Source organism: Piliocolobus tephrosceles, chromosome 11 (genome assembly GCF_002776525.5).
Source record: "Piliocolobus tephrosceles isolate RC106 chromosome 11, ASM277652v3, whole genome shotgun sequence".
Taxonomy (NCBI): Eukaryota; Metazoa; Chordata; class Mammalia; order Primates; family Cercopithecidae; genus Piliocolobus; species Piliocolobus tephrosceles.
The window spans coordinates 58749488-58774407 of NC_045444.1; the positions used below are offsets into that span (position 1 = coordinate 58749488).

At 41.6% G+C, this 24920-nt stretch overlaps 1 protein-coding gene across 17 annotated transcripts in view; it reads left to right on the top strand.

Annotated features, from left to right (window-relative positions):
* Nucleotides 1–24920, top strand: part of RAPGEF4 (Rap guanine nucleotide exchange factor 4) — a 312185-nt gene that overhangs the window by 45476 nt on the left and 241789 nt on the right. For all 17 annotated transcript variants that reach the window (XR_004229213.1, XR_004229214.1, XR_004229215.1 and 14 more), the window contains exons 2-3: nt 10518–10660; nt 13703–13791. Coding sequence is in view for 14 of the 17 variants with exons in the window: in XM_031936487.1 (XP_031792347.1) it covers nt 10518–10660; nt 13703–13791 (232 nt within the window). In the remaining 3 variants the exon portion in view is untranslated. The remainder of the gene's footprint in view (nt 1–10517; nt 10661–13702; nt 13792–24920) is intronic.

The following is a 24920-nucleotide window of genomic DNA, read 5'->3' on the forward strand; positions in this document are numbered from 1 at the left end:
TCTTCATACTCATTAAATACTTGCAGATTGAGTGTATTTTCAACACCTTTCTGAATTTTGTTGACATTGTTGGAAAAACTTGTAATTAGTAAAGAGTAAACATTTCAGTATTCTAAGTGGTTAATAAACATATAATTAAAATAATAACATAAGTGGTAAACATCTTGAGTTTCAAAGACTTTTGCTGTATCCATGTCATCACTGACATTATAAATACACACAATTTTAGCATACTAATAGTCACCTAACTTCTGTGTCTAAATGTGTGTAAAATGGGTTTTTTTTTTTTTTTTTTTTGTGATAAACTTTTGCTCTTGCTGCCCAGGCTGGAGGAAAATGGCGCAACCTCAGCTCACCACAACCTCCACCTCCTGGGTTCAAGCGATTCTCCTACCTCAGTCTCCCGAGTAGCTGGGATTACAGACATGTACCACCACGCCTGACTAATTTTGTATTTTTAGTAGAGCTGGGGTTTTGCCATGTTGATCAGGCTGGTCTTGAACTCTTGACCTCAGGTGATCTGCCCGCCTTGGCCTCCCAAAGTGTTGGGATTACAGGCGTGAGCCACCGTGCCCGGCCAAAATGGAATTCTTAATACCTGTTTTATCTAACACGGCTATGATAATCAAATTTTTCAGTAAGTGTCAAGGCCCTTTGAAAAGCTAATAGTGTTATAAAAAGATTGAAATTGTAGAGTACATAGTATTTAAGATCTTAACTATTGTTATAGAAAAAAAGCACAGTGCACACCTATCCATTAAATCTCTAAAAGGCATAGACGAATTCTAGTATATGTTTTTAAGCACTTTATTGCTTTCCTGAGATACTTTTAAAAAAAGGTCTTGGTGGCTAATAATGATGATGATGATGGTGGTACTAGAAATAGCTTCTGTAGCCTTTTATAATTGATAAAGCTCACATGCATTATCTCAGATTTGACAGTTCTTCACTGGAGAAGATGAGTAGCTCTTTACAATGCTAAATTACTGTTAAAAAGAGTCAAACTGAACTGCAAAGTCATTTTAATGCATATATATTAAGTGAACATTACACTCAATGTTTTGAAATACATTTACTGATTTTCCAAAGACATCTGAAAATTAAAAAAAACATATCGAGGTAGTTGAGCATTATATATATTCCCGTAAGAGGACAGTGTCACCATAGTCTGCTAATGTGGTCCATTTCTTGGCCAAGCTTTTTATTTATGATTATGGGAAGGCACTGGGCAGACAGCAGTTCTGCCTCCCTCCCCCTTTCTCTTCACTTCTTCTTCCTGCACCCCTCAGGTCTGACTGTTGGGTGTTGGAATCTACTGTCCCAAGAGGTCCCCAGGAGCTGTGGCAGGAGTCGCCAATAAGGGGTCTACTCAGCTGATCTATGAGGGGAGTGGACACTCTCCACGGTAAAGGGTTTGCAAATATTGACTGTCAGATAGCCAAGCAACGGAAGTCATCGAGGGGACAATGTTTCTTACTGATTTATGGTTATTGTGTGTTCTTTCCCACAAATGCCTTTGTGTTCTTATTTTGTGCTGCAGCGAACTTAGAAACTGGCCAATTAGTCCCTAGATAATCCAGAGTTGACTGAATTAAAATTTAAGAGCACAGTAGATTTCCACATTGCATCATGCATGTGGGCAGCACCCGGAATCCAGAACCTTTGCTTTCCCTTGGATGCCTGACTTTGATAGTTTCCATATTCAACTACCTTCTGTAGTAAAACAAGATCTGGCCCTGAACATTGTTGGTACTTGTAATACAGTCCTCATTATACTATGTTCTAATTTTGGTTGACTCCGTTTGCCACTAGATTGTGAGCTCCTCGTGGAGAGTGTTGGCATTTTGCTCATCTTTGTACTTCAGATTAAGGTGCCTAATGTACAGTAGTAAAGCAGTATAGTTTACTGAGTGAATAAATAAAATGAATGAGCATTCATGAAAGGATGTGTTTGGTGAATGGAGTCATTTAAAATTTCTAGATTTCATAAATTTCTCTCGTGTCTGTGTCTCCTGAAAGAAAAACAGAATGGTTTTAACACTTATTTATAGTCCAGGTGGTAATTAAGAATTGACTCATCATGCCTGTAATACCTAAGGTTTGGGAGGCCATGGTGGGAAGACTGCTTGAGGCCAGAGGTTCCAGACCAGCCTGGGACATATAGAGAGACCTTATCTCTACAAAAAATTTTCAAAATTAGCTGGATGTGGTGGCATGTACATGTAGTTTCAGCTTCGTGAGAGTCTGATGCAGGAGGATTGCTTGAGGTCAGGAGTTTGAGGCTTTGGTTCACTATAATCATGCCTGTGTATGGCCACTGTCCTGTAGCTCGGACAACATAGCATCTCTAAAAAAATAAAAATAAACTTAACTTTAAAACCCTATTCCTAGATAGGCACAGTGGCCCATGTCTATAATCCCAGCACTTTGGGAGACCAAGGCAGGTGGATCACTGGTGAGGTCAGGAGTTCAAGACCAGCCTGGCCAACATGGTGAAACCTCATCTCTACTAAAAATACAAAACATTAGCCAGGTGTGGTGGCGGGTGCCTGTAATCCCAGCTACTTGGGAGGCTGAGGCAGGAGAATTGCTTGAACCTGGGAGGTAGAGGTTGCAGTGAGCCAAGATTGTGCTATTGCGCTGCAGCCTGGGGGACAGAGTGAGACTCCGTCTCAAAAAATTAAAAAAAAAAAAAATAAACCCTATTTCTTTTAAGATTATCAAAGCATTCTAATAAAATGGTCTTTTTTTGATACTGCTAATAGGCATTATTACCATTATGATTTATATAGAACTTAAAATAATTTTATGACATCAGATATTTTTAGTTTTAGCCTTTCGCTAATTTAGATGGATTGTCCTCTGTCTAACTTGCTGTCAGAAAGTTTTTTATGACTGTGAAATTCATCTTGGAAGAGCTGAGGAACCATGAGAAGAAGAAAACAAAACAAAACAAAACAGGAATGCATAGTGATTCGAGGGTTAATAAGAAATAAGATCCAACTAGCATTTATTGGATGAATGAATAGATAAATGAAGGTGACTGTTTGGGCTGCTAAAACAAAGTACTTTATTTATTTATTTATTGAGACAGGGCTTCACTCTATCACCCAGGTTGGAGTGCAGTGGCGTGATCATGCTCATTGCAGCCTCAACCTCCTGGACTGAAGCAATTCTCCTGTCTCAGCCTCCTGAGTAGCTGAGACCACAGGCGTGCACCAATATGCTTGGCTCATTTTTACATTTTTTGTAGAAATTTAGTTTTGTCATATTGCCCAGGGTGGTCTTGAACTCTTGGACTCAAGCAATCCTCCCACCTTGGTCTCTCAAAATGCTAGAATTACAGGTGTGAGCCACCATGCCCTGCCTGACAAAGTACTTTAGATTAGGTGGCTTATAGCAACAGGAATTTATTTCTCATAGTTCTAGAGGCTAGGAAGTCCAAGATCAAGGTGCTGGTAGATTTGGTGTCTGGTGAGGGCTGCTCTCTGACTCACAAACAGCACCTTTTTCTGTGTCTTCACATGACAGAATGGAGAGCTAGTCTTATAGTGGCACTAATCCCATTCATGAGGGCTCTGCCATTACGATCGAATCACCTCCCAAAGGCTCCACCCCCTAATACCATCACTTTAAGGGTTAGGATTTTAACATATAAATCTGGGGGACACAGGACACAAACATTTAGACCATAGCAGAAGGTCTCTCCAAGAAAAAATTTACATGCATGAAACATGAAATAATAAATAATGGGGTTAGATGTCAAAAAGAAATGTTATCAATTGGATTTCAGAGAGGAGAAAACATTGTAAGGAAAATCTCCAAGAAGGGAGTGAAATCTAAGCTGGGACATAAGGAAATTAGTCAGTGTGATAAAATAACTTTGCGTTAGTTTTCTGTTGCTGTGTAACAAATTATGATAAACTTAGCTGCTTAAAAAAATATACATGTATTATCTGTCTGTTTTCACGTGGCAGGAGTCTAGGCACAGCTTGTCTGGATCCTCTGTTCAGAGTCTTAAAGGTGCTGAAATCAGAGTCTTAAAGTCTGAAATCAAGGTGCTCCTGGCCAAGTGTGGTGGCTCACTTGTAATTGCAGCACTTCGGGAGACCGAGGCAGGAGGATTGGTTAAGCCTAGGAGTTCAAGACTACCCTGGGCAACATGGTGAGACCCTGTCTCTACAAAAAAAACAAAAAAAAAATTAGAATAGCGTGGCGACGCACACTTGTAGTCCCAGCTACTTGGGATGCTGAGGTGGAAGGATCACTTGAACCCAGGGGGTTGAGGCTTCAGTGAGCCATAATCACGCCACTGCAGTCCAGCCTGGGTGACAGAGTGAGACCCTGTCTAAAAAAGAAAATAAATAAATAAACAAACAAACCAATAAATAAATAAATAAGAGGTGCTTCTTTCTGGAGCTCAGTTGACCTCTTTGAAGCTCACATCATTTTTGGCAGAATTCAGTTCTCACAGTGGTAAGCCTGAGGTCCTTGTTTTCTTGCTGGCTGTCAGTCAGTAACTGCCCACATTTCTTGCCACATGGCCCTCTCAGGCAACCAGGGCAGCTATCTTCTTCAGTGCCAGCAAAAGAGCCTCTCACTCCTTCCATCCTAGTTTAAAGGTCTCACTTGATCAGGTCAGGCCCAACCAGGAAAACCGCACTTTCGATTAACAAAGTCAACTAATTCTGGGCCCTAATTACATCTGCAAAATCTCTTCACCTTTGCCATACAGCATAACATAATCATGGGAGTGATCTCTCTTCACTTTGCTGTATTCTATTGGCTAAAAGCAAATTGCAGCTCCCACCCAGCCTCAAAAGGATTATACAAGGCGTGGATCGTAGGAGGCCACTTTATAATCCTGCCTTCTACAGTGTCTTTGTTTACAAATAATTCTTTTTAAAATTTTTATTTTAGTGTGTTAAGAACACTTACTATGAGATCTACCCTCTGAACCAATTTTTAAGTGTATGATGTATTTTGTTGGGTGTAAGCACAGTGTTGTACAGCAGATCTCTAGAGCTTATTCATCTTTCTTGACTGAAACTCTAGGTCAGCTGATGAATAACTCATTTCCCTTTCACTCTAGTCCCTGGTAGCCACCATTCCACTCTTGTATTCTATGAATTTGACTATTTTAGAAACCTCATATAAGTGGAAATATGCAGTATTCGTCTAAGACTGGTTTATTGCACTTAGCAGAATGTCTTCAAGATTCATGCACGTTGTCATAGATTGCAGAATGTCCTTCATTTTCAAGGGTAAATAATACTCCATTGTATGTATATATGTATTATTTTATTTATCCGTTTATCTGTTGATAGGCATTTAGGTTGTTTCCATATCTTGGCTACTGTGAATAATGCTGAAATGAACATGGAAGTGTGAATATCTCTTCAAGATCCTGATTTCAGTTCTTTCAGATAAACACCCAGAAGTGGGATATCTGGATGAATGGTAGTTCTATTTTTAATTTTTTGAGGAACCTCTAAACTGTTTTTCATAGCAGCCACACCATTTTAGATACTGACCAACAGTGTGCAAAGGTTCCAGTTTCCTCACATCCTCACCAACATTTTTTTTTTTTTTGATAATAGCCATCTTGACAGATGTAAGGTAATATCTCATTATGGCTTTGATTTGCATTTCCCTGATCATTAGTGACAATGAGCACCTTTTCATACCTGTTGACCATTTGTGTGTCTTCTTTGGAGAAATGTCTGTTCAAGTCTTTAGCCTATTTCTTAATTAGGATGTTAATTTTTTAAAATACCAAGTTGTAGGGGCTGTAAATGATTCTTTTGTTGTTTGAACATGTTTTAAAAGTGAAAGTTTTTAAAAAGTCATTTTTTAAAAAGGCCCTAGATATTAGATGCCAGGCTAAGGAAAATCAATTCTCTGTACTTGGAGCTTTTGCTTAGGGACCAGCTGTTCATCGTTATGAAGGGAGAAGAAAGGAGCCTAGAGTGAGCTATAATTAGAGAAACCACATCATCATTTTGATATACTGCAAGAACTTCCTAACTTCCTCTTGGCTGTTGATCTTGACTGTCTCCCATCTGCCTGTAGTCACAGTCAAGGTGATCTTTCCAAAATGGTTATCCAAGCATGCCACTACCCTGCTTAAAATGCTTCTGCTGATTATTAGACAGAACCCTCCTAGGATAGGACTGCCATGCTGTTCAGATTCATGTCTCATCATGTGCTTTGTGCTTCACATGTCCTTTATCCACGCTCAATGAGAGACTGGCATAAGGATTAATGGAGGGATGAATTTGAGAGACATTCACAGGTAAAATTACTGGGATGTGGTGAGGGAGAGTGTCTTGGTCTGTTTTGTGCTGCTATCACAGAATACTGGTGACTGGGTAATTCAAAAAGAACAGAAATTTATTTCTCACAGTTCTGGAGGCTGGGAAGTCCAGTATCAAGGTGCCAGCATCTGGTCAGAGTCTTCTTGCTGTGTCCTCACATGGTGGAAGGTAGAAAGGGCTGAGCCCACTCCTGCAAGCCTTTTTTATAGCAGCATTAATCCACTCATTAATCCACAAATACTGCATGAAACCAGAGCGCTCATGACCTAAGCACTTTTCATTAAACTCCACCTCCCGACGTTGTTGCACTGGTGATTAAATTTCCGACCCACGAATTTTGAGGGACCAAATAGCAGAGGGAGTAGGCTCACCTCTGTGCTATTTAGACTATAGCAGAGGGTGAGTCTACTCCATGCATGGAAGTAAGGAGGGCAGGTGCAGTAGCAGATGTTGGAGAGAAGATAAGTTCAGTTTAAGGTCGCTGTAGGACATTACACTCAAGGGGTTTTGTATGGTTGGCCCTGTTGCGGCCACTGTAGGATCTATAAAGGAGGTCCCAGACATCACCCCTAGAGAGGTGAGAATATGCATTGTATTAGGAAATTAGAGATTCACAAAAGGATTATCACTGGTGGTAGATTCCAGAGATCGAATGAGAATGGTGTCTGTTAATAGCCAAATGAAATTTTCCCCACTCCATGAAGTACCCAATAAAATTAATGACAGATAGAAGGTTGCTTTTCATTGTTTCTGAGGCTTAACTATTAAACAAGAATGACATCGTTATGGCCTAATTTGGGGGTACACAAAAATATTAGGAGAAGAGGTTTCACTCTTCTCCCAGTTATCTCAAATCAATTTTGTCTTTCCAAGTGTCTTTTGTCATTTAACAATCTGGTTATGAAGCTTGAAGTTCTTCTGTGCTTGTTTTGGACTGTATAGAAGTACATACGTTTTTCTTCTACTGTTTTCTGGTGAGTGTCAGACTAAAAATCTTTTTAGCTGCCCTAGTCTGCATTCCTAATGTGGGAGATGCTCTGGTGAGTATAAACAAAAAGGGATGCTCTTTCCTTCTTTGTGGAAGATGGATTCTAATCTCTGTCTCTTTTCCTATGTAGCTAAGTAGAATCTGCAATATCAATGTCCAGTCAGTTTCTAGCTCATCTAGTCCTTATGATTCCTCCCATGGTCACTTGCATGCTGCCATTGCTTTGGGCCTGTGGCTGCTGCCAGTGCTTCTATAGCAGCAACCCGACTTCCTACTGGCACCAGCACTAGCTCTGCCCCCTGGGAAGTGTGCTTTACTGTCTGGGATCCCCCGCTAGGGGTGTCTCTGCCAGCTGCTGCTGTCCTTGCTGCCCCCGAGACACACAAAGACTGAAAGTTGTCTGCACCACTGTCCATACCACCTTATTAACTGCTGAAGTCCTAGTCTCTGTTCCAAAGCCCCGTAACTTTGAGGACACAGCATCTGGTAAGGAGTTTAGAAAGCCCTTCCAAAGGGGTAATTGGAGGAAGAGGCACTGAATCTGATATGTTGTATTTTCCCAAGTCAAGCCTACACATCTCTCAGTGCTTTCAGGCACGCTGTCATCTCAGAGACTGGGCACACACACATCAGGATTTCCCTTCCTCTTCCCCAAGAAGCAGAATCCAAATCCTTCCAGTAGGGGTTTGTTGGAAGGCCAGGGAGTTGTGGGCATATTCTTTGAATCTAGTTTTCTTGGGCCTAAAAGTGTGATGGGGTGAAAATTGAGCAAGGTGAAGAGCCTTTAAACGAAGCTCAGGAAAGCCTGTATCTTAGGTCTTCCACTTAGTAACGGGTCATCTACTCATGTCCTCTGAAAATGTTCATCTCTCATGATGGGATCTGTCTTCTTCTGACAATGTCCCAGGTTCCTTGAACTCTGGCGTAGCTAGTCTTGACTTCTGTATTAGTCTGAGTAATACTGGGTGATGCTGTGATAACATCCCTGCCCCATCTCAGTAGCTTCATATTTGTCACTATACAGAATCTTTTGTGGGTTGTACATTCTTCTCTATCTTGTGGCTATAGCATGTAAAACACATGCCTCCTGTCTTAGTTTCCTAGGGCTGCCAGAACAAGATACCACAAACTGAATGGTTTAAAACAACAAACGCTTTTTTTCTCTCAGGGTTCTGAAGGCTGGAAGTCCAGAATCAAGGTGTGGGAGGCCCGTGTCTTCTCTGAAGGCTCTAGGGAACAATCCTTCTTGTCCCTTTCTAGCTTTTGAAAGTTGCCAGCAATCTTCGGCATTCCTTGCTGATAGATGCATCACTCCAATCTCTGTCACCGCCTCCATGTGGCTGTTTTCCCTGTGTCTGTCTGTCCAATTTCCCTTCTTTTTCTAATGGTGCTAGTTATTAGATTAGGGTCAACCATTATCCAGTGTGACCTCATCTTAATTTGATTGCATCTACAAGACCCTATTTCCAAAGAAGATTACATGCACAGGTGCTGAGTACCAGATCCCTGATGTATCTTTTGAGGAGACACAGTCAACCCATAACACCCTTCAAAGTTGTTCCTGAAGAAGAGAGGCAGAAGAGAGGCCCCCGGCTCTTACCAGTCTCACCTCAGAAGAGATATATGCTAGTTTTGTTCGCAGTCCAGCCCCAACGTAACTACAAGGGAGGCTAGTACATTCAGGGGAGCACATGGCTGTTTGGTGAACATTACCTGTCTCTGTCACATCCTCATCCAGGTTGTTTCCTCTGATCCCAGAATGCTCTGGGGCACACATGATAGTTTCTATGTAATGTGAAATATCTATCAAGAATAGCAGTGGGTTCCTGCAAAGCACATGGAAGGAACAGACTTGGAAAATTGCTCAAAGAAAAGAAAAAAATAGTTTATATAGTTCGTAAAACTATCTTATTTTTGTTTGGTTCTTTGATTTATCTTAATCCAGAGGTTACGAAATGGCAGTCAGCAGGTTGGATCTATTCCATAGATTTTTTTTGTGTGTGTGGCCCACACAGTGTTCAAGAAATATGAACAGACCGGGCGCGGTGGCTCATGCCTGTAATCCTAGCACTTTGGGAGGCTGAGGCGGGAAGATTGCTTAAGCCCAGGAGTTTGAGACCAGCCTGGGCAATATGACGAAACCCTGCCAGTACAAAAATGTAGCTGGACATGGTGGAGTGCACCTGTAATCCCAGCTACTTGGGAGGCTGAAGTGGCAGGATCACTTAAGCCCTGGAAGTCGAGGCTGCAGTGAGCCAAGATTGTGTCATTGCACTCAGGGTGGGCAACAAAGTGAGCCTATAATCCCAGTACTTTGGGAGGCCGAGGCGGGTGGATTGCCTGAGGTCAGGAGTTCAAGAGCAGCCTGGCCAGCATAGTGAAACCCCATCTCTACTAAAAATACAAAAAATTAGTTGGGTGTGGTAGCGGGCACCTGTATTCGCTTGAACTCAGGAGGCGGAGGTTGCAGTGAGCCGAGATCATGCCATTGCACTCTAGCCTGGGCAACAAAAGCTAAACTCTGTCTCAAAAAAAAAAAAAAAAAAAAAAAAAAAAAAACCAAAAGCAAACAGATGTCTACACAACTAGATTTACCTTGAACAATGGGAAGATTTGACAACATCTGGGCTCACATTTACACAGAAAACTAAGAAGAAGGAAAACAGCCAAATAAGAGCTGCTCTCTGTGGACAGTCCCATGTTTGCAGTTCACCCTCATGCCCACCATTCCCTGGAGAATCACCAGCACTGAGGCTGTCACTTCTTATTTGTCTTTGTGATTTCACTGTTGTTTTCTTAGAGATTTTTTCCCCTTATATCTTGCTCTTTCTACTCACTTCCTTTACCTCATTGGCCGCTGCAGGCATTTGTGTTTGAGACTTCAATTTTTAGTAAAATCTGCATTTTCATGTATCTTGTGCTTCTAAGGGATTAAGCATTATACCGTAGTATCACCTTGAACTTAGCACTCTGAAGTTGACTCCTGCTGTAGCATCTGCAGTAGTAGTGATTTAAGGCGAATATTTGGTAAAGCTCCAGAAATGTCTATATCAGCCCAGAAATACCTATAAGGGGGTGGATAAATGTTTGCAATGAAATATTCACAATTGGGATATTTGGGTAAATTTGAATATAATTAAAATGAGGCCTATTGACTCACTTTGAGGTAGATCTTTACTGATATAGCTTTTGTGCCTTTTCTCCCTATACAGACCATTGGAGCGATCCAGCGAAGATGTGGATATAATCTTCACTCGACTGAAAGAAGTTAAAGCTTTTGAGAAATTTCACCCAAATCTCCTTCATCAGATTTGCTTATGTGGTTATTATGAGAATCTGGAAAAGGGAATAACATGTAAGAAATGCAACTCTAGTAGTATATTTCCATGTATGGTTTATGCTCATTTGTGGTTACTTTATGGAGATAAATAGCAAATGGAGTATTCATGTGCTAAATATTTGAGCTTCAGCCAAAGGTATTAAGTTGACATTTCCCTCTAGTCTGTTCATTCAGTTCCATGTAGGTGTTTCCCTAACTCCTTTGTTCACAGAACGTAAATGGTTCTTCCAGGGCAACTGACTTTCTGGATGGAGCTGGAGGGATGTAATGATTCACACATTTAGCTATATCTTTAGAAATTCAAATAATGGTTTTCTCTAATCAAGAAATGTGTGGCCAATAGTATATTAAGGTAAAAATTCTCTTAACTAGTGCTGATAGTAATGTTTTGAATGAATGCCGGTTATATCATCTATTCCAGGTGTGAATAAGGGGCAGGGAGATAGAGTAACAGTTGGATTTTTTTAAAAGTATTTTTTCATTAAAGAAGTAATAGTTCTTCTGTTGGAACACTTTATGCTGCACTCACAGAAAACTCCCTTTCAACTGATTTGAATATTCAATGACTTATACAACGAGAAAAAAAATCAATTACTCATATAGAAGAAATCTTGAGGTAGAATGACTTCAGGGTTGATTAGTGAAGTGACTCAGTGAAATTATTAAGGCTTCAGGTCCTTCCTGTATTTTTTGTTTTTGTATGCATTCTGAGGTGTTGGGTTTTGTCCTCAGACTTGTCCCAAATTATTCTGACAGCTACAGCTGTTGGATGCATTATGTATTGATACAAAAACGTCCTGCTGAAGGACTATTTATTTCTTTTTGGGTCTCTGTTTTAGAAGTCCCCCAGCAGACTTCTTGTATTGACTCATTGGCCAGAAATGCATCACATGCCTAAGTCTAAACAAATCACTTGCAAAAATAATGGGATCACCAGGACTGATTTATACCAATCATGATTGCCCTAGTGGAGCTAACACCTAGCCCTATGGATGAGGGTGGAAACTTGTCTAAAACCTGGGTTCAGTTAGACAACAGGGCATGAGTGGTTCTGGGTGGGAAAGCAACAGGGTGAGTCACAACATTATTGTAGACAATTTAGAAAGTCAACAAAATAAAAATCACCTACAATTTCTACCATTAACATTTTGTGGGCCAGGCGCAGTGGCTCACGCTTGTAATCCTGGCATTTTGGGAGGCCAAGGTGGGCAGATCATGAGGTCAGGAGATTGAGACCATCCTGGCTAACACGGTGAAACCCATCTCTACTAAAAATACAAACAATTAGCCGGCCGTGGTGGCGGGCACCTGTAATCCCAGCTACTCAGGAGGCTGAGGCAGGAGAATTACTTGAACCCAGGAGGTGGAGGTTGCAGTGAGCTGAGATTGCGCCATCGCATACTGCACTCCAGCCTGGGTGACAGAACAAGACTCCGTCTCAAAAAAAAAAAAAAAAAAAAAAAAAATTGGGGTATATTCTTCAAAATGTTCTCCTATGTGTACACAGAAGCATAGTTACATTTCTTTTTCTTTTTCTTTCTTTTTTTTTTTTTTTTGAGATGAGTTCTTGCTCTGTCATCTAGGCTGGAGTGCAGTAGTACAATCATGGCTCACTACAACCTTGAACTCCTAGGCTCAAGCCATCTGCCCACCTCAGCCTCCTGAGTAGCTAGGACTACAGGCATATGCCACTATGCGCAGCTACTTTCTTTAATTTTGGTAAAGACCAGGTCAGCTATGTTGCCCAGGCTGGTCTTGAACTCCTGGTCTCAAGCAATCCTCCTGCCGTGGCTTCCCAAAGTGTTGGGATTATAGGCGTGAGCCCCCGCACCCAACTCATAGTTACATTTCTGTTAAGAAAAAAATCATCCATACATATCATTTTCAACCAGTCTTTTAAAACTGATATCAGAAACTTTATTCTTTTGGCAATAAAACTATTTTATGTTTCTAAAAGCCATTTTCGAAATGAATCTCCTAACGTGTAACATGAATTTGATTGACAAATAATAATGTCTTTTGGGGCCAAGAATTTCGTAAAAGACAAAACCCTAACTCTAAAATGAGTCACAAAGATTTGGAATAGCAGAGTTACTGGAGAGACCAGCTATAAACTCATCGACCCCATCTTAAGCTTGTCATTGCACTTGGTAGGATGTCATTGTTGTTCTTTGCCTTTCCACAGCATGTCCTAGTCAGGAAGTTCAGAGCCACTTGTCATCATTAATTGTGGTTCCCAGAAGCTTGCTTGTCTCCAGTGAGCACTAGCCTTGCCAGGACTCAGTTATCCCACGAGCTGTCATGTGATTTTTCATTGAGTTACTTGACCTCTGACTTTAACTGTGAAGAGGATTTTAAAATATCAAATCACTCCATCTAGTTATTTAGTTAGGATATTTAAAAGGACAGTTGGTTTGCATGAAATTTTTGAACCAGTGTTTTGGAATTACTTTCCCAAACCTGGTCTTAATATGATATGGGAACTATGGTTCTATGTAAATACCTAAATATTTTCTCTCTGAGAGGACAAACTTGGAGCAAGATCAGGTTCAAAAATTTCTGATGAGGGTCATTCAAATGCTTAAAAGCAGTGAATTTATAAAAAGAATAAGAAAACGGACAATGATAATATAGTAGTTAAAAGTTTTAAACAAAGCAGATTTTGGTTTTTAAATCAATCATTGGTCACCTTAAAAGGAGAGGTGCTAGTCTAGAAAACACATTGCTTTTAGTATAGTCTTGGGAAATATCAGCCAATTCTTCTTAAATTCGAAGGATCTTATAACATTTAAAGCTATCATCTTTATTACAGCTCTGTAAGTATGATAGAGTTCTCTTTAACAAGGTTACACTTCACAGAATATTGAATAAATAGGATATAGCTTTGTTGACAGATGAGGTAAAGAAAAACATGTCATGTTCCTGTGGGCAAGAGTTCTGGGAAGGGTGGTAAGCTCAGTTAGGTCCAAGACATGCTTGGACCAGTGAAAAACTATCAGATCCTACAGTAAAACCAAGTTGTATCTGTTATATTTATATCACTGTTTTTTTCCCCAGTATTTCGCCAGGGTGATATTGGAACAAACTGGTATGCTGTCTTGGCAGGGTCTTTGGATGTTAAAGTATCTGAGACCAGCAGTCACCAGGTAATATGCTCTATTTTTTTGAAAGTAGGATTTATTTTTTTTAAAAGACATATTATCCCTATGTATTTTATGCCATTACAATTACATTTTCAAGTCCATTTCTTCTTTCCTACAATAAGGGGTTTGGCAGTGTTTGTTTGATTCCTTTATTAAGTTACTCAACAAACACCTATTGAATGTCTTCTCTGATTTGAGTATGATGCCAGGTGTCAAAACATGAAATGCAAGAACACATTGGATGCTTTCTAGGAGCTTGTAGTCTATTTGGAAATGCAAGGAATTGCAATGTGACACAAATTGCTGTATAGGGTGAAATGTGAGTGAAGGGGAAGGAGAAGAAGTCTTCCTATGTTTCCTCTTGGATCCTTTCTCCATCATTGTATCTTGAATTTTCTTTGTCCTAGAAGTGATCCCCCCATCCACCTTGTAGGAGCTCTGGTGATGCAAGGGAAATATGGTTGATGCAGTCCCCCTAAAATCTCTATTTCTCTGCCTTGTCTTTGCAAATGTGGAAGGCTAATAATATTATTTTCCTTCTAAAGTACAGTGCATGCTTTATTTTCATTAGTCACCTCTGAGGAGTTTGGCATCCTAGTAGATGAAACTCATTCTTTTTTCTGTTCACAAAATTTATGAATATTAAAAAAACAAAACAAAATTAAAAAAGAAAGAAAAATATTTTAAAAAGAAAAAATATATGAATATTTAAAGTCAAACCCAGGGCCTTCTTTCACATCTGCAGTGACTCTTGCTCTATCATTAAGACATGTGGCCAAAATGTACACAACCTCACTGTTTAGAGCCAAGAATCTCGAGTCTGAAAAGTATGACCCATAAAAGGCCACCATCAGGTGTCACTATGAAAATGTTCCAAGTGTTATTTCCACATATTCAGGATTCAGAAAAAACTGAAGTAAGAGAATTAGTTCGTTGTAAAATCTGAAAGAATTACTGAAAAAAATTAAAGAATTAGTTAAAGGGACAAGTAACTTTCTGCCAAGTGTCATATTTAAGGCAGTGTTTTGGAGCCTTATTCATAGGTAGCACACTTCAAATGTGAGAAAAATTCATAACACACCAAATTTGAGGTTTAAATTTTTTAGGAACTTGTATGTGTATTGAAGTTGTGGGCAGTCACCATCCTAAAAATGGAGTGGTGTCCCAAAAGATTGCTGGTAAGGTGGGCATTTGGAATTTGCAGTGTAGTTTCCTGGGTGATACCCATTGTAATGGATGGTTAAATTCTCAGGCCAGTGTCCAAATCCTGTGTAATCCACAGTATACTCTTTCTGCGCATCAGTGCATGAAAATTCCATTAGACACAGCATGGAACCTGTGCTTCCCAACTTTGATGGTACTTTTCCTCTTCCTGTCTCTCACGGGGTTGGCTTTCTCTTGGATTTCAGAGACAGTCAAGGTGAGAGGTGGGTTTTGATTCTTGTAAGCTGCCTTGGTTTCAAATGGGAAGGAGAACAGCTAGCATTTCTTGGATATTTGCCATATCCAGTATAACCAAGATATTTATCCATATATAATTTATCCAGTCCTTCTTGGATGTTTACTTGGCAGTGTTCCAAGCACTTAACAGGTATTTATTTACTTCTTTGATCCTCAAGTCAACCATGAGGTAGGTTGTATTACTGTTCTCATTTTGCAGATGATGTCCCTGAGTGGTTAAATAACTTACCTCAAGTATTATATCTAGAAATTAGAGAAACCAAGATTAAAACCCAAGCAGTCAGGTACCTGAACAGATGCTCTTCGCCACTGCTCTCCACCATCTGACTCTTAAGAAGCATGATGCAACATGCAACTTCCCTCTCTCCCTGCCTTTTGTCATCCTTTCAGATTACCCCATGTCCTTCCTCTCTGCATATCTCGTACCTTGTGGATGCTGTTCTGGTGGGGACTCTCTGGGCCTTTTTGCTCAGAGCCGCTCCTGGTACTTCCCTTCCCCAGGTTTCACCTGCATAGATGTGCCCTGGGGACAGGGCCTGCAGCAGGATCTTTCTGCTCAGTTCCTCCTGCAGCTAGAGTGGGTCCTGAATGAGTGATAATGGAGAGAGTGAAGCTAAAAAGAGAAATGTGACAAAACAGAAGAAAGGGAAGTAAGATGAGAATTAAGGAGGAGAAAAGAAAGAATAGGAAATCTCAGGAAGGAGAGAGAAGGCGAATCAGAAAAGGAAGAGCAGATGTGCCTAAGGGGATGATAAATAACACCAGCTCTTATGTGCTGACACACCAGATGTGAAAGCTGGCTGAGATTTTGATGGCATTAAAATAGTATCTGGCCGGGGGTTTCAGGAATTTTGCCTTTGACCAGTTATCTCTCACCATGGCATCCTAGCAGGGTTATTAGCTACAGATTTAACAATTTTAACAAAACTTTTAATTTTAGATTTACCTGTAATTTTGACCTCAAAACCAATGCAGAGAACTTTCCTAAGTTGGGCTCGGTCTTCTTTTAGTTGTTAGGAATTATTAATTTAATACCAAAGCCAGCTTACTACTTCCTTTATGTATTTCATCCCACAATGTTCAACCAGAGTTTTCTGGATGGATTTGTGTCACTAAAATAAAAGGAAGAGAAAGCTCATTGACCCCTACACCCTCTAGCCCTCTAGAGTACAGCCTGAGATAAACAGGGCCCAGCCTTGCAGCCAGTTCTGAGGGCCGGACATGGTCCAGCCACATGGGAGAAAGAAGCTAAGGAGAATGACCAAGATGGCAGAACCCCCTTCCATACGGCAGAAACAAAACTGCTGTATCTACCCATGCTGGCCTTGTGATGGCTCTGGGTGTCTGCCCACCAGCAATGTGGTAAATCTGGGGGATTGTTTAACATGGCCGAGTAGTGCCCCATACAAGTCAGGGTTCTTTGAAGAAACAGAAGCACTAAGAGATAGAGATGGAGAGAGAGAGAGAGACAGGTTTATTTTTAGGAACTGGCTCACATGATTTCGGGGGCTGGCAGGTCTGAAGTCTAGAGCTGGCAGGCTGGAGATTCAGGTAAGAGTTATTGGCAGAAGCAGAATTCCTTCTTCTTTGGGAAACCTCAAGGAAAACCTGTTTGCTCTTAGGCCTTCAGGTGAGTAGATGAGGCACACGCACATCATGGAGGGTGGTCTACTTTAAGGTCTACTGATTGTAAACGTTAATCACATCTAAATAATATCTTTACAGCAACATCTAGGTTAGTATTTAACCAAACTACTGGCCATTATTGTCTAGCTAAGTTGACACATACAATTAACCATAATAGACCCCAATGAGGGGGGAAATGGGGTTGGGTGAAGGCCATGGGTGAGGAGCAAGGAGAGACCTGGAATGCCTACCCCTAGAGACCAGAAACGATCATTGCTGAGTGCCTTCCTTGTGTGGCTCGTGCGAGGGGTTCCATGGACATTAACTGAACTAATCTTTAGGCATTTGTGTCCTGTTTTACCACAGGCTTGAAAACAAGGCTCAGTGACTCAGGTGCAGCTTTCCCAGGGCCACACACGTGTACGTGGGCAAACTGAGATTTGAATTCAGGTCTGACGTCCTCCAAATTGCATGTTCTTCTGCTGGGCACACATGTGAACAGAGGTGTGAGGAGGATGATAAAAGTGAAGGAAGAAAAGTTACAAGGGTCTAAGAGAAAACTGAGGAAAGAGAAAAGAGGTGATGGCACAGAGTCAAGTCTTTCAGGGAGGACAGGGCAGAGTTTCTTGCCAGCCTGCCCCTTGCTGCCCTGTACGTCTGCCTTCTCACCTGAGAGCCAGAGGGATGTAGTGACAAATTCCCAAACTTAGCACTGGGTTTTAGCCCCTCAGTGGGGTGTGAGCCAGGATGGTGGAAGAAGAGCAGGAGTGGCTGCTGGCAATGGGGCGCCTACGACAGGAAGCTCTGTGCCCAGTGTGTCACAAGCGTTATCCCACCGGCACTCACCACACTGCCCTCTCCTTAGTGCTGTGGTTTGTCTCATTTTAGAGGCCAGATATTTAACAGCCTGCCCAAGGTCACAAAGCTGCTGGATGTCTGGGCCAGTTCTTTGTGATTCTAGGGCTCAATGCTTGCCCATCAGGGTTGTATAGGTGCCACCCAGAAGGACCAGAAGAGGAAGGAAGAGAGGTGGGGGCCAAGCCAGCCATTAAGGAATAAGGAATGCAGGGAGGAGCTTTTGCCTTGCAGCTTCTCCAACTCGCACCTGGGTGTCTGGGCATTCCTCCTCCCACCCTCTCTTTGATCTGGTGATGCACATTGAAAGGGGTGAGGCCCTCCCTCCAAAGGGCATCCGGATTCGAGGGTAGGGTAGATAAGGGTAGGTGACAGGGAGGAAAAGTGAGGTACACGGTGCACAAGATGGAGGCAAAATGTTAGAACTGATGGTGATGGAATGTGGAGGTGTAGAGAGAAGGGGAGGCTCCTGACTTGGGTGAAGAGGTGGACAGTGATGCTACTAATGGAAATGGGAATACATGAGGGAGACCACCTTTCCCAGATTCTGCAATAGTATTTTATGCTATACGTTTATTAGGTATGTATATTAGTCCGTTTTCATGCTGCTGAGAAAGACATACCTGAGACTGGGCAATTTACAAAAGAAATAAGTTTATTAGACTTATAGTTCCACATGGCTGGAGAGACCTCACAATCATGGCAGAAGGCAAGGATGAGCAAGTCACATCTTACATGGATGGCAGCAGGCAAAGAGAGCTTGTGCAGGGAGACTCCCATTTCTAAAACCATCAGATCTTGTGAGATTCATTCACTGTCAGAGAACAGCACAGGAAAGACCCACACCCATAATTCAATTATCTTCCACCTGGTTCCTCCTGCAACACATGGGAATTGTGGGAGTTATAATTCAAGATGAGATTTAGGTGAGGACACAGCCAAACCATATCATTCCATCCCTGACCACTGCCAAATCTCTTGTCCTCACATTTCAAAACCAATCATGACTTCTCAACAGTCCCCCAAAGTCTTAATTCTTTCAGCATTAACTCAAAAGTCCACAGTCCAATGTCTTATCTGAGACAAGGCAAGTCCTTTCCACCTATGGGTGTGTAAAATTAAAAGCAACTTAGTTACTTCCTAAATACAATGGGGATACAGGCATTGGTTAAATACAGCCATTCCAAATGGGAGAAATTGGCCAAAACAAAGGCTACAGGCCCCAGTCCGAAATCCAGCAGGGCAGTCAAATCTTAGAGCTCCAAAATGATCTCCTTGGACTCCATGTCTCACATTCAGGTCATGCTGATGCAAGAGGTGGGAGGCGGGTTCCCATCGTCTTGGGCAGCTCGGTCCCTGTGACTTTGCAGAGTATAGCCTCCCTTCTGGTTGCTTTCATGGGCTGGCATTGAGGGTTTGCGGCTTTTCCAGGTGCACGGTACAAGCTCTCAGTGGGTCTACCATTCTGGGGTCTGGAGAATGATGGCCCTTTTTTCACAGCTCCACTAGGTGGTGCCTCAGTAGGAACTCTGTGTGGGGGCTCCAACCCCACATTTCCCTTCTGCACTGCCCTAGCAGAGGTTCTCCATGAAAGCCTCGCCCCTGCAGCAAACTTCTGCCTGGACTTCCAGGTATTTCCATACATTCTCTGAAATCTAGGCAGAGGTTCCCAAACCTCAATTCTTGACTTCTGTACACCTGCAGGTTCAACACCACATGGAAGCTGCCAAGGCCTGGGGCTTGCACCCTCTGAAGCCATGGCCCGAACTGTACCTTGGCCCCTTTTAGTCATAGCTGGAGTGGCTAGGCTGCAGGGCACCAAGTTCCTAGGCTGCACATAGCACCAGTACCCTGGGCTTGGCCCATGAAACTATTTTTCCCTCCTAGGCCTCTGAGCCTGTGATGGGAGGGGCTGCCATGAAGACCTCTGACATGCCCTAGAGACATTTTCCCCATTGTCTTGGTGAGTAACATTTGGCTCCTTGTTGCTTATGCAAATTTCTGTAGCTGGCTTGAATTTCTTCTCAGAAAATGGGATTTTATTTTCTATCACATTGTCAGGCTGCAAATTTTCCAAACTTTTATGCTCTGCTTCCCTTATAAAACTGAATGCCTTTAACAGCACCCAAGTCAACTCTTGAATGTTTTGTGTGTAGAAATTTCTTCTGCCAGAGCTCAAGCCTATAATCCCAGCACTTTGGGAGGCCGAGATGGGCAGATCATGAGGTCAGGAGATCGAGACTATCCTGGCTAACACGGTGAAACCCCGTCTCTACTAAAAAATACAAAAAAACTAGCCAGGTGAGGTGGCAGGCGCCTGTAGTCCCAGCTACTCAGGAAGCTGAGGCAGGAGAATGGTGTAAACCCGGGAGGCGGAGCTTGCAGTGAGCTGAGATCCAGCCACTGCACTCCAGCCTGGGCGAGAGAGAGAGACTCCGTCTCAAAAAAAAAAAAAAAAAAGAAATTTCTTCTGCCAGATACCCTAAATCATCTCTCTCACATTCAAAGTTCCACAAATCTCTAGTGTAGGGGCAAGATGCTGCCAGCGTCTTTGCTAAAACATAGTAAGAGCCACCTTTGCTCCACTTCCCAACAAGTTCCTCATCTCCATCTGAGACCACCTCAGCCTGGATTTGTCCATATCGTTAATCAGCATTTTGGTCAAAGCCATTCAACAAGTCTCTAGGGAGTTCCAAACTTTCCCACATTTTCCTGTCTTTTTCTGAGCCCGCCAAACTGTTCCATCCTCTGCCTGTTACCTAGTTCCAAAGTCGCTTCCACATTTTCAGGTATCTTTTCAGCAGCACCCCACTCCACTGGTACCAATGTACTCTATGAGTTCATTTTCATGCTGCTGATAAAGACATACCTGAGACTGGGCAATTTACAAAAGAAAGAGGTTTACTGGACTTACAGTTCCATGTGGCTGGGGAGACCTCACAATCATGGTGGAAGGCAAGGAGGAGCAAGTCACATCTTATGTGGATGGCAGCAGACAAAGAGCTTGTGCAGGGAAACTCCCATTTTTAAAACCATCACATCTCATGAGACTCCTTCACTATCATGAGAACAATGCAGAAAAGACCCACCCCCATAATTCAATTTCTTTCCACTGGTTCCTCCCATGACGTGGGAATTGTGGGAGTTACAATTCAAAGTGAGATTTGGGTGGGGACACAACCAAACTGTATCAGTATGAATGATTTGATGGAATTTTTTCTGAAAAAAAAAATCAACCTTTCTTTTATATGTGGTAGAAAGATATATCTGTATATAAATTTCAAGAATACATAGGGTGTAACTCTTCTATTTGACTCAAATTCATATTGCCTTCCTGTTTCAAGTTAATATTACTTTTTCTCCCTTCTTGTCATTCCCTTATATTTTTTGCTGACTAGGTTAAAAAAACACACAGCTTCTTCTATGTGATTGGTTTAGCAGATTCTTCCTGAATTTTCTGAATGCTGGGTTGAGGGTCCTACTTATTTTTCATCAGCAATATCCCCAGAGCATGTAGTAGAAACTGTTCATTTACAGAGCATTTCAGGAACTTTCTTTGGTTTGAGCCCACCCTGTTTAGGAAATAGCTGTGCTGTTTCTTGCTCAGTTCCTGATGCCCAAGTGTCTGCTCAGGACACTGCAGCGGTGAGCCTGGGAACGGGGAGTACCTGTGGCCTCCTGAGCCCATCCAGCATTCCACCTCTGATCTCCTGTGCTTTAGGCAGTGTGTGCAGTCATTTCCTGGGGAATCTGCAAAGCCTGCAAGGCATCTGCTCCCAAGGGCACCTGCTCTCAAGCTCCTCCAGTGTCTGTGGCGGGATGGAGAGGGATAACGGGGATCCTTTTCTGCCCCCAGATTGCTGAAGCCTAAAATTATTTTTAAAAAAGTCATGATTCTATATTTGAGAGAAGTATTAACTACAGACTTTTCGATGAGTGCTGATGTACACTTCAGGCCCTCTCTTATGAAGGGAGGATGGAGAAAAAAGCTATCCGGCTGTAGGACTGAAATGACTCACCTTCCAGTGTCACCCCTGGTCAGCCCACCCACCAGAATGGCCAGAAGTTGGCCATTGCAGGAGGCGTGAGCTGCAGGCTGACTGGGCCTTACCCTGTGGGTCTTCTCTGGGCTCAGGAAGCATCAGATAGTGGCATGGATTCCTACTGAGCAGGGGAACCCACTCCTTTCCCCTCTCATAGTCAGCCCTTTCCAGGCAGGCCAGAGCCACATGCTGCTTCTCCTTTCTGTTTTCCTCTCAGCCAAGTTTCCCTAATTTAAGGTTTCAAGAGACTGGAGGGGAGACAATAGTGCCTGGACGGGAGGAACGGTGGGCTCTGCCTTCTGGGGAGCTGGGCCTGCGTTGCTTTCATTTCTTTTGTTACTGCCTTGAAAACATGTTTGTCCTAAGAATTCTAGGAAATGCATAGATTATTCTGTCCCTATTACTTTCAGAAACTTTTAGAGGCTGACAAATCCTTGTAAGTATCTTTCTATAAATTATATTTATTCCACTACTCTATATAAAATGAAACCTACTGCAACACTCTTAAAGCTGTGTGTAATTGTCAGAGGCATCTCTCCCAGCTGCTCAGACACCCTTCCTGCCTTGGCCATTCTTCATCTTAACCCAAGAAAAGAGCACCCAGAAGGGGACTGCCCACAGACCACTTCATCCTAAGGTGTGCCAACCTGGCTGACACGTTCACATAGATTTCCACTGGGAGCATCCACTTGGCTTCCATCAGGGATTAATCCTTCCATTTCGCCAATAATATCTGTCCACACCTACAATCTCTGACCTGAGCCTAACCAGGACCCATCCACCTCCAGATCCCCACTGCTGCACTCACCTGCACAAGATCCTCTCCTGTCTTGGTGCCTATGTAACTTGAAAGTTACATAGGGCTAAAAGTCAGATATTTTACATTCCCACTAGAATGAATAATACTATGGGTGTATTTTTTCTCAGTAATATTTTAATCGATTTAGGGTTAGAGATGAACATTGGGACAAGTTATAAGCAATAAATAACAAGCTTAAAAACAATAAATAGGGTTATAAATCTCACTGTATCAGATATTATCTAGCTCTGTGTGTGTGTGTGTGTGTGTGTGTATATATATATATATACTTTAGAGACAGAAAGAAAGGGAGAGAGAAAGTCCTGTTTTTCTCTGCAGATTTTATAAGTGAGGAGCTTTTTTGGCATGGTAAGTATCAAAATCCTAGATATATATATTTAATTTAAATATATTTAAATTAATCTTTACATCCCAAAAAGTAAAAAGCCTTTTCCAGTCATAGGAAAGAAGAATTTCTGATGACTGCTGACAGAATAAAGTTTATATTGCAAGATAGAAAATGGATGGTTTATTAATTCTTTAAAACTTTTACATTTCTATCACAGATGCTTATTTAAAGCTTTAGTATTTACCTAATGCAACCCACAGTGGTTAAATTCAGAACTCCTTTGAAATTCTATTGCCACTTAATTGGCTGTGGGTATTCACAGTTAGATTACCTGTAAATTGGGGATAATAGCTGTTATCTGAAATGAGCCGATGTATGCAAAGCACTTAGTACAAAGCCTGGGATAGAGCCAGAGGGTCTGTGCTTTTTGAAATTACCATTTCAGGAAAAGTTGGTTACAATGACTGCAATGCTGTTGTTTTATCACAAGAGGGCAGTGCCAGAATAGAAAATGCAGGAAATGTACTTGGGATTTGAAACAGTAGAAGTTTAACAATATTGTTCAGCCATTTCATGGATCAGAGAATCTGGGCTGCACTTGGCCTTGGTCATCACTTAATTTCATCCCTTCATCTGTCACTGTGAAATTATCTGGCACATTTTAGGTCAATTTCAGAAAAAAATCTCATACTAGTTTTCTCCCTAAAGTAAAATAATATGCTTTTATTTGCCTTCTCTTTTTTCCTTCTACAGTAACAAATATGTTTTTAAGCATTGCATTTTTGTTTACAAAATTTGAAGAACACGTGTGTTTCACTGTAATGTGGATCTCTCTACCTTTGTCTTTCTCTCTTTGCCTCTCTGATTCTTCTATTCGCTCATTTCACTCCATTATTTTCAAACAGAGAACGCTGCCATCACTGGAAACATTTTTTCTGAGCACATTTATTGAGCCCATAAAACATGAAAGGTGCCAAGTCCACAGCAGTTGTTTGTAATCTCTTCCTACTTGTCTATGCTCAGGTCAGGCTATTTGTTAGGAGCTGATTGGGAGTTTATTGAGCATCCTGCATCCTGTATTTAGTTTTGTTGCCATGTAATTCTTTGTTTGGGTGGTTGGATGCAAAACTGCGTCACAATGCTGGACAGACTGGCTCTCCACTGAAATGAGGCTGGCCTCCCTGATTCAGTTACCAGAATGCTAATGCTAGTCCATTCTCATCAAACCTTCCTGCGGCGGGCTTGCCTGATCTTGTTAAGCTTTGTTGAACGTACTGATTCCAGGGAAGTGTTCTAAAAGCAACAACTCTTGTCTTTGCTGTTTGTTAGAAAACACATTTGCCTGAGAAGTATTTTGCCCTCTTGCTTTGGCAGGAAATGCTTCTGACAGCACATACTATTTAACATCTTGAAAAATTAAGAGATTGGGTTCCATTTAATTTTATTACTTAAGATGACTTGGAGCACTCAGTAAATTCCAGCACTAAATTCAAGTTCGTGAAATAATCCCAGGTGCTGTGAAACTTAATGGCAAGTGTTGCCTATAGGCCTAAAATAAAATTTATAAAAACATTTGCCTTGTAAGAATTTATGTTCACACCTGTGAATAACCACTGCAGTCCAGCCTGGGCAACACAAGACCTCGTCTCTAAGAAAGAAAAAAATATGTTTCTGTCTCCACACATTTAAAGGACCAATTATTTTTCCCTTGGTGTTAACTCAATATATGTCCAAAACAATAAATTTGCCATGAGACAATGAACTCTTCTTGATCCATGAATATGGAAGTGAGTTAAATGTGCATAATAAGATGATCTGATAGCCCTTGAAGTTACAGTACAATTTTTAGAAAATCTTGATGTACTTACCACAGAGAATTCTATGTCTGTTTAATTGATTGATAGCTATTTTAAATTCCATCAGAATACCTATAACTTGTGTAAGTTGGATTTCAGCTGATGCTTATAGACATTATTTATTTGCAAGGCACAAGTGCCTT